Below are 14,205 nucleotides of genomic sequence, written 5' to 3'. Positions count from 1 at the left end.
GACTACCTAGAATGGTATAAACAAAACTTCTGTGGTTAGGGACATTTCTTAAATAAGGCACTTCAGAGATCTAAAGAATTTTTGGAAACAGTGAATAAAATAATCACAAGCTAAAAATCTTGGTTTTCTCTCACATGGAAATCATATTTAATCCCCCCAACCACATTTTGCTATTTTTTACCTAAACTCACACTAACAGCAAATCTTTGAGTGCAGAAGAGAAAAATTTGACTCAACAGGACCCCGTGTATAAGAAGTACTTACGTATGTACTGGGTATGGTTAAGCATAGGAAGCATCTCACTAGATGAAATCATGACCCTACTTCAGTAGGAGCCAATCACTAAAGAGAAGAGGGAACTCTGAAATGGCTGAAATCAATTACAGCTTACAAACTACGCTGAACTGTGACTAAACAAGAAGTTACCCATCAGAAGTTTATGAACTAATATTTCCTTTTAAAATCATTAGAAAACCAATTCTGCTCAGATGAAAGGTCGTTTCCTTACAATACCAGCAGCTCAATTCTATACAGATTTTGATTAGGTTTGATTTATGGTGTAATTAATAGCTTGATCCAGTTGTAAATCAGAGTCAAAATGTCTCTCTTTCAAGTGGCTTTTTTGCTCTCACTTTGTAGACTTTAACAATATTGCTAACCACAGAAAAATGAATAATATATTTGTCATGTTGATGTATATGATGTCCTTTTGTCCTGCTTTGCTCTGGTTGAAGTCATATAAAAAGTAGTTAAAGAACTGAAAACTGGGGTTTATAAATTTTGCTTACAACCTGTTGAGGTTAATAGGCTACTGTTGTGATAACTGTGTTACTGAGGATACAGTGATGTACACTGAATATACATGATGAAGATAAAAAAGTGATATTTGAAATCATTAAATCGCAATCAAAAAGCATAAGCTGGCTAGAATTTCCCATAGAACAAGCAAATACAGCCAAGTCCTAAAAGCTCTTTGAATTAGTAAGCATCAACAAAGCATTTCCAAATATAAAATATTTTGTAAACTCTCAGTGTTACCATTCTAAGTATATTAAAATTATAGAAATATATATAATGGATGTAATTATTAATAGTGCCCAAAATTTAAGTCTCTCAAAATCAATAAGGTTTGTAAAACTAGGGAAATGATATTGCAACGGCATGCATGTCGAATTGTTTACTTTTCTTTATCCACAGATCATGAAGGAAGTTCGGAGAGCATTGTGCAATGCATCAGCTGATGACAGTAAACTCTTACTTCTCAGCGCAGTGGGAAGTGTATTCTGTAGTGGCCTAGATTACTCATATTTAATTGGCAGGTTATCCAATGACAGAAGAAAGGAAAGCACTAGGATTGCAGAAGCTATAAGGTGACCCAAGCTTACCTATGATCTCTAAATTATGAAATGCAGTGTGTGATTATAAAGATATTTATCAGGTCCAAAAATGTTGTATATTGAAGTGTTGATTGCATTCTAATTATAGTCCTACAAATTTGTTTAGTAAGAAGAATCTTGGACCTTTCCTTATTAGAAAAGAAAGCACATTTATTCCAGTGCTAATATCCATAGGGATTTATTTTATTCCAATTCTCTGTATTTAATATTTCAAATAATTCCTCCAAATTCAAATACAACTTTGTTGTTGTTTTTTCCAAATTAGCTACTGCTTCATGTTCTAAAGTGGTTTCTGAAAGGCAGATATTTTACTTGTTTTAATGTTCATCATTTTAATGAATTTCAGTACAAATGGGAATCCATGGCTTACTCATATTGTGTTGAAATAGCAGTCTGCCACAGTATTTCAGAACCTTATTAGAAGGGTCTCCACTCTTTTTCTTAAACTGAAATTACTTAATATATATGTAAATGTAGTTTTATTTTCATAACTAAAATGTGACTTTCCTTATATATATTGCATTACCTTAATAGAAATCCAGGGTTTATGACATGCAGTCTACAAATCAATCTGCACAGTACATCACCAAATATTTCCATTATCCACAAGGTATACTTTATACATATTTGGCAGATCTTCCAGTATAAATCAACATATCTCTACTAAAGCCAATGGTATTTCACCAGTCTGTACCAGAAGAGGGTTTCGTCCCTTTTTTCCCCCTGACTTCCTACAAATAAATATTATTCTTCTAAGAGCTTTAAAGCTTTATGCAACAATTCTGTAATGGAATATTAAGGAATTTGTTTTATGACAGATCTATATTTTGGATGTATTAGTATAACATAAGATCAGGTTTAGTTATTACATGACATGTATTAACCATCAATTATCTTGGTTACAACTACTGCAGATCAGTTTGTATTCTCAGTATAATACTTTTGAAATTCTGAAAGTAGTAATTATTTTGAAAGAATTCGAAATGCACTCTTAAATATAATAAGTTATGTTTTTAAGACCCTAGCTATGCTTGAATATCATGTAGTGATATTTAAAAAAAGAAAAACCCATTGAAGGACACATCCTAATTTATTTGGTTTTTAATGTGAGGGATTTTTAATAATGTGAAACCAAAAAAAAACCATGAGGAAAGAAAATCACTATTCTTGTTTGAAAACACAGGCACACTCACACTCCATTAGAAGATACAAATTTAATATTATTCATGTAAATGTTGTGTAGATAGGTATTGTTATACATGTAGACATTTATCTACACACATTTAATATACAGGTATACTTATCAATTCACCATTTAAATGAGTATAAGCCAGACTATGATACTCAGTTTTTCCATCCTTGGATTCACAGAACACTCTTGAAACACTGGTACAATGTACTGCTCCTTGTCAAGAACATCGGCTTCAGGCCCACTGGAAATAGATTTTTATTGTACTTCTGGAAACAATACACTATGCTTTCCATTTAGCACTCTCTGTGCCTTCTGTGAACAAAGGACTCAACTCATGGAAAATATACTGTAATAAGAGTAGAAAAAAATGTACGCTTCGCTTTTTCAGTGGTTAGGATGTCCTAAAACCCATTAACGGATCTCTGCCTCCTTTGCTTTACATCAATTTAGACTTGTATCAAAATGAAATTAAAATCTTGTTTACCGTGTGTTTCCACTTTCTACATTATGGATCTTGTATACAGATCACAAGTTAAAACTTAAGTTTAAATACCCATCAACTCTCATCTCACATGAATGATTTATGCATTTGGTCCTCATCCACTGCCTTTGGGGCTTGCAGCTCACAGACTTGTGGCACTGTAGCTTCTCTCCAGGCACAGAGCACAGATCCATCAGCCTGAGCTGCTATCACCCAGGCGTGTGTCCGGCATTGCACTCCTGGAGCACGGAAAAGGCTGACAGACAGACTGTACTGCAGCTGTGCATATGTGACGTACAGAGCCCTGCGATCGAAAGGCTCATGGGAAGGCATTCCCAACATCAGTCTCCCTTGTCACATCATCTCTCCTTGTCACATTGTCGGGCATCGTTATGTGACCTGATACATAAAATTCTGGGTGTGCTCAGAAGAAAACAAAGACAGACAACTTTACTTGCTCAATTTCTTTATAGCCTTTGATGTACTTATGAGCCCTAACCTGCAGCAAGAACTCTGAAACAATGCAGAGGTATCTTGAGCATCCCAAAGTGTATTCAATGGTCAACTTCCCAGATACCCTCTAGCAAAACCAAAAGCCTTCTGCATGTGTCACTTTTTCCTGTCTTTGAGCTTCTGGCTTTACTGTGCAACAACAGTTACTATTTTAAGTCCTTTTCAAAGACTGCCTTGAATTGAAACAAGGATCTTCTAGCCCAGAAACCATGTGTGAACTTACGGTTCAGAGACCTAGAAACATGCCAGGTTCTACAAAGACGACTCACTGAAACAAGTAACATACCAAACAGGGAACACAGATAAGTGGAGTGCTGGACACTGCAGCTTCTGTAGACCAAATGCATGCATTTGTTCCCCCTGTAAACTCCCAATATTGTAGGCTTGCACTCCATCCTATAGGTGGTATGTTCCATACCCATCCATTGTACCATCCTCTGTGCTCCCCATCCTTCCCTCATGACAAAGGCTCATTGTGTCTTCTCAGTGTTCTGTTCCACTCTCTCCCCATCTCCAGGTCCTCCCTTCCTTGCTCACGCATGTGAAGATTTCACATTTCCTTCAACCCTTCCCCTCCATTAATGTGTTCTGCTTTGTTCTTCCTCCCCACCATCTAACCATTTCCTCTCCACATTCCTAATTGCTTTTCCATATTCACTTCCAGTCCCATTTATCGCCACATGCTTCCTGCTTTTCTCCACAACACTGTTTTCTTCTGCCTGCACATGGTCCTCAGATCTGCTGCCACCATTTATCCACAGTTTGTTCTTTTTATCTATCATTCATCACATCCCTATTCCCATCTGTAGTCCTGCTTGGAAGGCTTACTTGCTTAACTACTAAGGTTCTCAAAATTCTGGAATTAATCAGATGCAGTGATCCACAGTCATTACTCAACCATAGACGACTGAAGAAATAATGAGATAAGGAAACAGCATTGCTTCTGCAAACAAAAATGAATCACAACTCTCTTTAAACCTGCTATCCTCTGGAAAGAAATGGTCTTGAACAGACAATTGGATGTTCCTTATTTCACTCTCTTTGTCTTGCTGCTTATCTTCCGTTTTATTACTCACCGTGTGAACAGAGCTGCATCAATTCCCACAAGTCTCTATTTTCCCATGGTCAAAAATAAACTCCTTACTAGACAGCCTGAAAAACAGAGCCATTCATTGAACATTTAATGCTGGGTCACCTCAGACTCTTCGTTTTTGTTTAAAATACAGCCAATGCCCTTGCACTTCAGTCCAATAAAATATTTATCTTCGGTACGTTTTCCATTTTTTGCCAAATTGGCACTCCAACCTGCAAGGCATGCCTCCTGTTCTCAGATACAGAAGTCTAGGTCTTTTTGACCTCAGTGAGAGAGCTGCAACTCATCAAAGAACACATTTGACAAAATGTTCTTTCCTAAAACCTGTCAGCAAAGATGCACTCTGGATCTAATAAATACCCAGTGCAGGAACAGAATCTCCTTTTTTATTTTGAATTTGATTTATACATGTCTCTTTTCTAAAGTAATTGAGCATCTCGTTTGCCTCCATATACCTGCTGTGCACTGAGCTGTTGGAGCCCATAATTTGCCCACAATTACACTCATGCTTTTTCCTAATTGGTGTCTAGGCTGTTCCATTCAACAGATGTCTTTCCACAGTTGCTGGTGGGTAACTTATTTAAAATAATCTCATTGCACAGAATTCAACATGTTCTAGTTCATTCATCCAGATGAATCCGATCACACTTACTTCCCCTTTATTTCCCATTGCTTCACATTTACTGGTGCAGACAGGCAAGGGCATCTACTTTGCTATGTCTTTGCAGAAGACGTTAGCAATGAAGACCAAACAGCTCACTCGCCTAATTCTTTTCCTGTTCAAACATTTCTCTCTCTCTCTCTGACTCCTCTTTGTGGGTCTTGTTCTTTCCACTGTGCATGTCATAAATGTGTACTATTTCCCAATCCATTGATGGGACTTCCAGTAACCTTTGACATACGATCTTAAGAGAACTTTTTGAAAAAAATAAGTATTCAGCAATCCACTGGTGAGTTTCCTGTCTTTCACGCTACAATATGTTCATTAAGTTAGCCAAACCAGATCATCAGAATCCATACTACCCATTGTGGAGCAAACTGAGAAGCGCTATGTGTACAAACTCATGAGTTACTGGTCCAGAAGTAAAACTAAACCTAACCAAACCATTCTGCAAAAAGTACAAGCGTCAGTGCATTCCAATTAATCAGTTCATATTCAACATATACAAAACTATTTAATATCCCAGGTAGTCAGAAAGATTAAATAACTAAATGCGAGCAAAATTTTCCATATCCAAACTAGAAAGTGTCTTGCAATTCTGACCTCATAAAACTGGGCCATGGCATTTATTGTGTTCATCCGTGGTTTTAATTTGTTTTCAGATTAAGTACATTAAGCTTGGGTATTTATCTAAGTGTTACTTCTTTATTCAAGATCTTTCTTTTATTTTTTTATTTTAGGGATTTTGTAAAAGCTTTTATTCAATTTAAGAAGCCAATTGTGGTTGCTATCAACGGCCCTGCTCTTGGGTTAGGAGCTTCTATTTTACCACTGTGTGATATCGTTTGGGCAAGTGAGAAGGCATGGTTTCAGACACCGTATGCAACAATCCGACTCACTCCAGCTGGCTGCTCATCATACACATTCCCACAAATTCTGGGTGTTGCACTGGTAAGGTTTTCTACCTCAAATTGCTGAAGAACCTTTCTTAAATTCATGTTTTTCTTGCTCTCTTTAAAAAGTAAAACAGAAACAACTGTTTCTCTTAGTTGTCATGAATCGTAATGAAATCTGTGGAAAGTTCTTCTAATCCCTACCAATTTCTTATCACAAAATGACCTCAGAATTCAATATATTATACATGCTGTACGCAAGAAAGATTGAACACAGGTTGAGAAAGCAAAGGTTGTCAAGATCATGGTAGAAAAGGGAAGAAATGCATTAGCAGAATAATTTTGCAGAGTACTTGTCTGTGTAGTGTTAGGATTATGCAGTAACAGAGAAGATACTGCTCTCTGCTCTCTAAAGACCATCTATACTAATTCCAGTAAGGTTGCTACATTGTTGCCAGTATAACAAAGCAGAATTTGCCCCACAAAGTATTTCATGCTAGGTTCCATGACTCTTGGCACAGTATCACTGTATCACTGACAGTTACTCCTGTAAAATCAGCAATGCAGATTCATCATGCGTGCCAGCACATTTCTCTTAAATGAAACCCATGCTGTGCTCTGGCCACCTGCACGATCCTTAAATAGCTACCGAAACTCCTTTTAAAGTATTTTGCAGCATGGAAAGATACAGGAGACCATTTGTAAATTTAATCTGGAAAATAGCAGGCAAGTATGGAAAATTTTTAAAGGAATTATAACCCAAGATCACAAGTCATCTTTTGGTTTCACAGGCAAATGAAATGTTGTTCTGTGGGAGAAAGCTGACAGCACAGGAAGCCTGCAGCAGAGGACTAGTGTCACAAGTATTTTGGCCAACAACATTTAGCCAAGAAGTGATGCTACGAGTGAAAGAAATGGCATCCTGCAGTGCAGTGGTAAGGAATCAAACTGCTTTGTGACTAAATTCCATTTCACAGAGGTAAGGTGTGCTCCCAAGGCTCATCACATCAGAAAGGTGGATCCTCAGTTTCCACAACCATACCTGTGGAAGAGGGCTAACAACAGAAAATTTGGATAGGGATCAGTGAGCTCGTGGAGTTTCTCATTTTTCAGGGTCAGGGAGGGTTACTTCCTTTCCCCATTTTCACATTATTCAGTATGAGTGGAACCTCCTTGCCCCAGATTTTGAAAGGGGATTTTAGCATAAGTTTCCTTCATGAAGGTGGAACAGTCTGAAACTATACAACTGTACTGGGAAATCTCTGTAGGGCCAGTAAGAAAATATACTTGCCTTTCACCTTGTCCTGGCCTACTATGTTTCAGCCGAATCTGCCTTCTTTTCTGCACCTGCATAGTTCCTGATGCTGCAAAATGTTCTACACAGGGCACCAGAAGGGTAGGGTAGTGCCAGCTAACCTCTGCTGTGAAGGAGGGGTGAGATCCAGACACAGAGGGATTTGAACACAGACTGGTCAAAGCGTATTATAACTTTCCTTTTGTTTACATAGAAGTTGAAGGAAAATCCTCTCCTATTTTTACTTCCTAAGGTTTTTTCCCTTCAGGCAGATATAGTCCTATTCTGGGCACATCCCTGCTTAAAACAAAATGCAGTGAAGAAGGTGGCACTGGCTGCACTAAAACTCCACTAAGTAAAGTGCAAATTGTTGCAGTTTTTTACTGTACTTCCTATGCCTGAAACTGTCTTAGCATCCCTCAGTTTCATTTAAAAGATCTGTTGTAAAAGAGAAGGTAGACACGCAGGAGGTTTTTAATTAAATGAAGTGTAGATTAGATCTCACAAAAGACATTCAGAATGAAAGTCTCTGGAAATGTAGCATAAGCTTATTTGATGGTGCTGATATAACATGTATTATATGAGTTGGGAAAAACTCTGGGCCTTACTGTGAATTCTTCCTTCACTGTTATTGGCTGCCAATGAAGTTTTCGCTTGAGCCCTGTTAGAAAGACTGGTGCTAACTTGTGGACAAAGATGAGAGTTAAAACTGTCAAAGACTAGATTTACTGTCTGAGATCCTAAATGCAAATCAGGCTGACATCACAAAAACAATTAATATGATGAGCTCATCAAAGTTCACTGTGGATACTTGTTCACAAACAGACCAAAGAAATACACAGGCCCCGAGATTCGCAATTAACACTATTTTCTTGAATTAAAGAGAAGTACTATTTTGGAATAGCAGCGTTGTAACCTAAAACAGATAGGAACTGGGCTTAACATGTAGGTGTTGACAAAGATGAGATGATAGTATGTGTCTCCCTTACCATAAACACTGTATTAGTTTACATTAAATCAATAATGTATGAATTATTAATGGATTTGGTTGGGATACATACCGGTGTTATATATTTCAAAAAGAATTTTAAAGGAGGCAATCTAAAAATGTCTAAAAATGGGTCTGGGAAAAATGAGCTGAACTATGTGAGCAACCATGGACCTGCTGCTCATGCCTTTAAGAACTTAGAGCGATTACTAAGGGCTTGAGATTGGGCTTTCCATTGTAAAAACATTAGGCGATTTGTTATGACTGCTTGTATATGCTAAGAAATCTAACTCCACAACACAGTCAGAGGGTGCTTGCTTTGCTTAACAGCCTCCTTTTATAAAATATTCATTTTATAAAAATGTAAGGAAATAAAAAGGTATTTGCAAAAAAGGCCCTTTCCTATTCATTTGTTTTGATGAGGAAATGATGCATGAGGGAAAATTGTTAAAGATGGTGGACATCCACATTTGGGTTTCCAACCTCTATAATCTTAAGGACTACCTTCCAGAAAACAGGTAGCCAGTATATCATGCCTCACACATTTTCATTTCGAGGGATCACATTTTCAACAGGAGGGAGTTCAGCTCCTTCTAGTGCTTCATGGCAGACCTTCAATAAACTAAGGTACTTCAGAATCCCTCATTCCTTTCAAAAATGTTGGCACTAAGGCATAAACCTCAGAAGTCCTCAATTCTTAAAGATGCTGACTATCAGCAAGTGGAGTTATGGCTGTAAATCAGATCTAATTTCTGTGCCCAAAGGAGTTATTTAGATTGTAAAACAGAGTCAGTAGTGTAAAAATGCTGTCTGTGCCATTATCCATAATAATCTTTTCAGATTCAAAAAAAAATACTCAGCGATATTTTGGCTTTAGGTATTGGAAGAGTCCAAATGTCTTGTGCGGAGTTTCCTGAAATCCGGACTTGAAGATGTGAATGAGAAAGAGTGTCAGATGTTAAAACAGCTGTGGAGTTCTTCCAAAGGACTGGATTCATTATTCAGCTACTTGCAAGACAAAATTTATGAAGTCTGATGTCTTGGCCTAACGCAAAGAGAAAATGCTCCACTTGTGAACAGAGTCAAACATTACCTGTGTTTGAAAAGCAGAGGCAATGCATCCTTGAGGAATTTGTGACAGTGTATCCTAATACATATGGTTGTGTCGATTTCCTTGTGAGCTACACAGCTGCTTGTAGCTGGTTTGATTTTGTGTAACCGAGAGGTAGGCAGGCTTGTTCAGTGCACATAATCTCTACAGAGGGCTGCATCTTTCACATGCTCATCCCGATAAAAGTATACATTCCATGTGCTGAGAAGCACCACTGAGGCCCAGGATGGCACACCATCTGTACTGATTTATTTTGTCTGTCCTTCTTAACTTATTCTTGTAACACATCTGGGCTGACACAGAGGGCTCAATCTAAAAACTGGGTCAGCACAATACTTTGTAGACCCAAACACCATACTTTAGAAATATTTTAATTATTTTTAATAAGTTCTAACAGTATAATGGAAAAATCTGATAATTTATATGTATAATATGTAAAGTTAGTTATACAAAAACTACTAGGATTTTTTTTCTTTGTTGAATTTATTTAACTTATTTATTTTGTGTTCATATTCAGCTGTTTATTGATCACAGATCGTATTTTCATACTTCCCTTGACTGAATTAATGGCATCACATGAGAATGCAAACACATTTTTAGCAGCAAATTGTGAAGAAAAATAAAGAATATATAGAAAACAGACAGAATGCTGTGGGCAGTAAAAGAAACAGCCACGTGCATGCTCTTCTATGTGCAAAATTGTACAAAAAATGTATGAAATAATAGATTAATTTGCCAGGGTTAAGGGAAAAAAGAGTGGATTCTGAAACAGCGAGTCCCCCCTAAGTCTCTCTTCACTTTCTGCCTTCTTGAGGAGCATTGAAGGGCTTGCCAACAAGATGCTTTATTTAAGTTTACTATATTCCTGTTAGCCGGATGTCAGTAACAGGGTGAGTGGTGCCGTTATGTGGCATCGTACTGTTTTTCAGGTCTAAACATCCTCTTTTGGTCTGAAGTCTAAAAGCAAATCCTTATGAGCCTTAGTCTAGTTGCCTGATTCCTCAGGTGTGAGATAATTTCTGCTCTGGAGGCCTTTGGGTGTGGGCCAACAGTTTATACAAGGTGCTAGGTATTGAACTAAGTGGAGGGAGAGGTTTTGTTTTGCTTTTCCCAGCTCTCCACATCTGGCCACCCCACCATCTGTTACAAGAACTTATGGCTATCCATAAAAGCAGTCCACAATAAACGACAAAAATCTGATCTGCTATTTTAGAATGTGATCCTAGTAATTTTCAGTGACACTGACTGACTTGTGAACACTGGATCTCTCTCGTTTCTTTCTTGCTAGTAAGGCAATTAATATGAAAATAACACAAGCATGCTCTGTGACTTCACCTGCCATTTTAGTATGCCCAAATTAAAACCTTTTGAAGCAGAAGCTTTGCACATTTGTTTGCTTTGTAATTTGTGCACTTGCTCTCCATCCTTCAGCTCAGTGACTTGATTTATGATTTAAACCTCTACAAAGGAGGCTGCTAGGTTTTCTCCATCCAAGCATTTCCGTGAAGAATTTCAACAAAGCCTTTGTAAAGTTAACAAACGTGATTATCGTAAACAGTAGCCTTCGATACATTAATATAACATTTCTTTTTCCACAAATAATTAAAGTGCTGTTTCTATGGCCTAATTGTACCACTGAATTTTAAGGAAATCATTACCCTAAAGGCAGAAATTCTCATGGAAATTCTTCATTAAAAAGACAAAATCTGGCTTCTATTTAGCCTGTTTTAAATGCTTTCAAAAAAAGTTATCAAAAGAAGCAACTTATTTTTAAATGTCTGAAACAGAACTCTTTCAATAACTATTGGAAGTGATAGATGCACCACTAGTTTTATACTAATACTTGCCGATTTCCACAACCTGCCAGCAATGCCACAGAGCACGTGGGCAAAGACTGGGTTGGATCGAGGCCGCAGGACCCCCTACTACACCAGTGTGCGCATGTGCGTCCCTGTATGGCAGTCCCATCAAATGGGAGGGATTACTCAAGTGAAAACCACTCACATGCATACGTGTTTGCACAATCAGGCCTCCAGCATATGACTTCAGAAAAATAAAATAAAAAAAAAAAGCAAGCAATGGAAAGTACCATGATTCCTCAATTTCCTTTATTTCCTTTATTACTGTCCAGAGAGCCATAACCCCTAGTCATGTGTTAATAAGATATTAGGAAGTTTATTTCGATACTATGCTTGTTTTTTGTAGATAAATATAGAAAAATTGCTCAGCAATGTGAAGGTATGCTTTCCATATGAGATTTTCAAACAGAGAAGAATCATAAGTTGTTAGACCTTTAAACTGCATCATTTCATCTGAATTTTCAGATATCTGTATCTTAGCATTTTTTATGACAAAGGAATGGTTGAAATACATTTTCTAGAATTATTTTTCCATTAAAGCAAGCGCTAACCATAGTTAACATTTTTAATTATTCATATCTATACAATCTAGTTTTCATGGAATCTATTTTCCCTTCAAAAAAAGAGTAATAAAATGTCAAAAGCTTCTTTTCCAGTATTTAAAGATCAGAATCAATTTTCTCTTGTGTTTCTGTCCTTACTAGGTATTCAGATATCTAGATGTACTGTACATATTAGTCTGGGTACCTTTACTAATATTCACAGTATTTAAGATTATAAATGCAATTTGTTGTTAAGTATGTTATTTTATTCTTGTGTAAATTGTTTTGTACAATCTTTAAAAATCTACAGTTTTGCATTTGTAGATATTAAAGGTAAGCAATTTATTTTGTGTTGTCCTGCATGTATATTTTTGCTGTAGATAAGTGTTGCTTAGTTTACTATTTCAGTACATTTCTGTTAAAATGAATAAGCTTACAAACTTTAATACAGTATATATTTTCAGAATATAAACTTTTATATTTCTGTGGTAGGTTAGGGTATGCGTTTTAGGCAATCTTTTTCACTACTATTAACTGTTCTTTTAATCTATAATATAATGGTTTTGTGCCAATAGTTTTTCATTAGAATAAAATGCTCTTTTAATGTTAGGGATAAACAGACAATTTTGGTTGGGGTTTGTTTTATTTTGTTAAATTTTTTTTATTATTTTGCCAGCCTTTACAGTTTTAAATGTAATTTATAAATGTATTGCATTTGTGAATAAGCCTTACCATTAGGTACAAGAAATCTTTAAAGCTACATAATTGCTTATGTAGTACTAAGGACTTCCCCAAATAATTGCTGTAAGAAAGTTAGCAAATCAGAGTACAGGGCCTTAAGTTTTTCTTGTGAAAAGGATAATACGGGTTGTTTCTTTTGAACAACATAGGTAGACTTGTCAGCATGGGCTTTGTTATATATAAACTGTGCATTTGTGCTCCCAACCACAGTAGTTTAATCTCAGGCTTTGTGTGGCTGGGTCTATAAAAGTCAAATCTGGCTAAAGCCAGCGCTCTTTAGGAGACACTAAAGAAGTTTACATAAGAGACTTATAGACAATCTTAATCATAGTACATTTGGGTACTTGGTATCCTAGATGTGTTATCTGTGTCTGCCCAATTAACCGTATGTTTTAAGCCATATTAAATCTCTTTACTGCTACTTTAAATACTACACTGAAAGTCATTCACTAGCTTGCTTACTCACAGACAGGATTTCAATTTTTAGTGAATAAAAGTATTATGCCTTCCATAAAAACAAAGGACCAAAGAATTGCATTATTCTAACAAAGCATTAGTTCCTTCGCCAGTGAACTAGTTTGACATTTGTACTGAAGATCAAATAGTCTCTTTCTGCTACAAACACTGCATTCTCATCCATGTCAAGTATAAGGGGAAAAGATGTATCCACTGACCTATTGGGAAAGGAGTGACATTCAGCTAGGATGGTATGTCTATTGGTAAGGCTTATTACCAAACCTCTGAGATGAAGCAAAGAACCAAAAATTCACAAATTATGTCAATGTAAATTTATTTTCAGAACTTGCACAAATAATTAATTGTAGAACTTTGCAAATTAGGCCCCTAAGTTATTTTGTCGGAACGCCATGGAACAGACTAAAACAGTTTCTAATATTTGTAATGATGAGTACATATTATAATATTATAAGGGTACAGGCACCCCTATATCACAGTGTTGTAAATATTTTCTGAAACTGGTACAGTACTGAGGGACTTGTATCTTCTGATATATCAAATATTGACTGTCTAGATCAAATTGTACACAATTTATTTGTTGATGGTCTTGTAACTAGTGTATGGACACATTTCTGGGTGCCTTAGAAGTTGTATTTTTCATGTGTGTTAATATGCAGTATTTATACATTGTGAGAAGCTGCTTTGAATAAAAACATTGAAACTTCATTTCAATGCAGTGATTTTCAGTTTTACATAATCAGAATGAATGTGATAAATAGTAGTCCTAGACCTTTGCATTATATATGATAAAGCTATTCATGGACTCCTGCCTTTTAAAAGAAAGCAGGCACACGGCGAGCTTTTTAAAAGAGAAATTAAACTTAAATTTTTTTTTTTTCCCAATGACAAAAACCAAGCACTAAAAGAACCCTGTGAAATCATTCATCATGATCCACCTCATTTATAATTTCATGATTGAACCCA

The 14,205-nt window shown here is 36.4% G+C and overlaps 1 protein-coding gene across 2 annotated transcripts in view; it reads left to right on the top strand.

The window, feature by feature from the left end:
* The window catches only part of CDYL2 (chromodomain Y like 2), a 62,168-nt gene extending 48,229 nt beyond the window's left edge, over positions 1-13,939 (top strand). For both annotated transcript variants that reach the window (XM_054840777.1, XM_054840776.1), the window contains exons 4-7: positions 1,198-1,370; positions 6,078-6,288; positions 7,022-7,165; positions 9,390-13,939. In XM_054840777.1, coding sequence (XP_054696752.1) covers positions 1,198-1,370; positions 6,078-6,288; positions 7,022-7,165; positions 9,390-9,548 — 687 coding nt within the window. In that variant the 3' untranslated portion in view covers positions 9,549-13,939. The remainder of the gene's footprint in view (positions 1-1,197; positions 1,371-6,077; positions 6,289-7,021; positions 7,166-9,389) is intronic.
* The last annotated feature ends 266 nt before the right edge of the window (positions 13,940-14,205 follow it).

Source organism: Grus americana, chromosome 13 (genome assembly GCF_028858705.1).
Source record: "Grus americana isolate bGruAme1 chromosome 13, bGruAme1.mat, whole genome shotgun sequence".
Classification (NCBI taxonomy): domain Eukaryota; kingdom Metazoa; phylum Chordata; class Aves; order Gruiformes; family Gruidae; genus Grus; species Grus americana.
The sequence above is the reverse complement of the archived record's forward strand: the minus strand, read 5'-3'. Positions and strand labels throughout refer to the sequence as shown.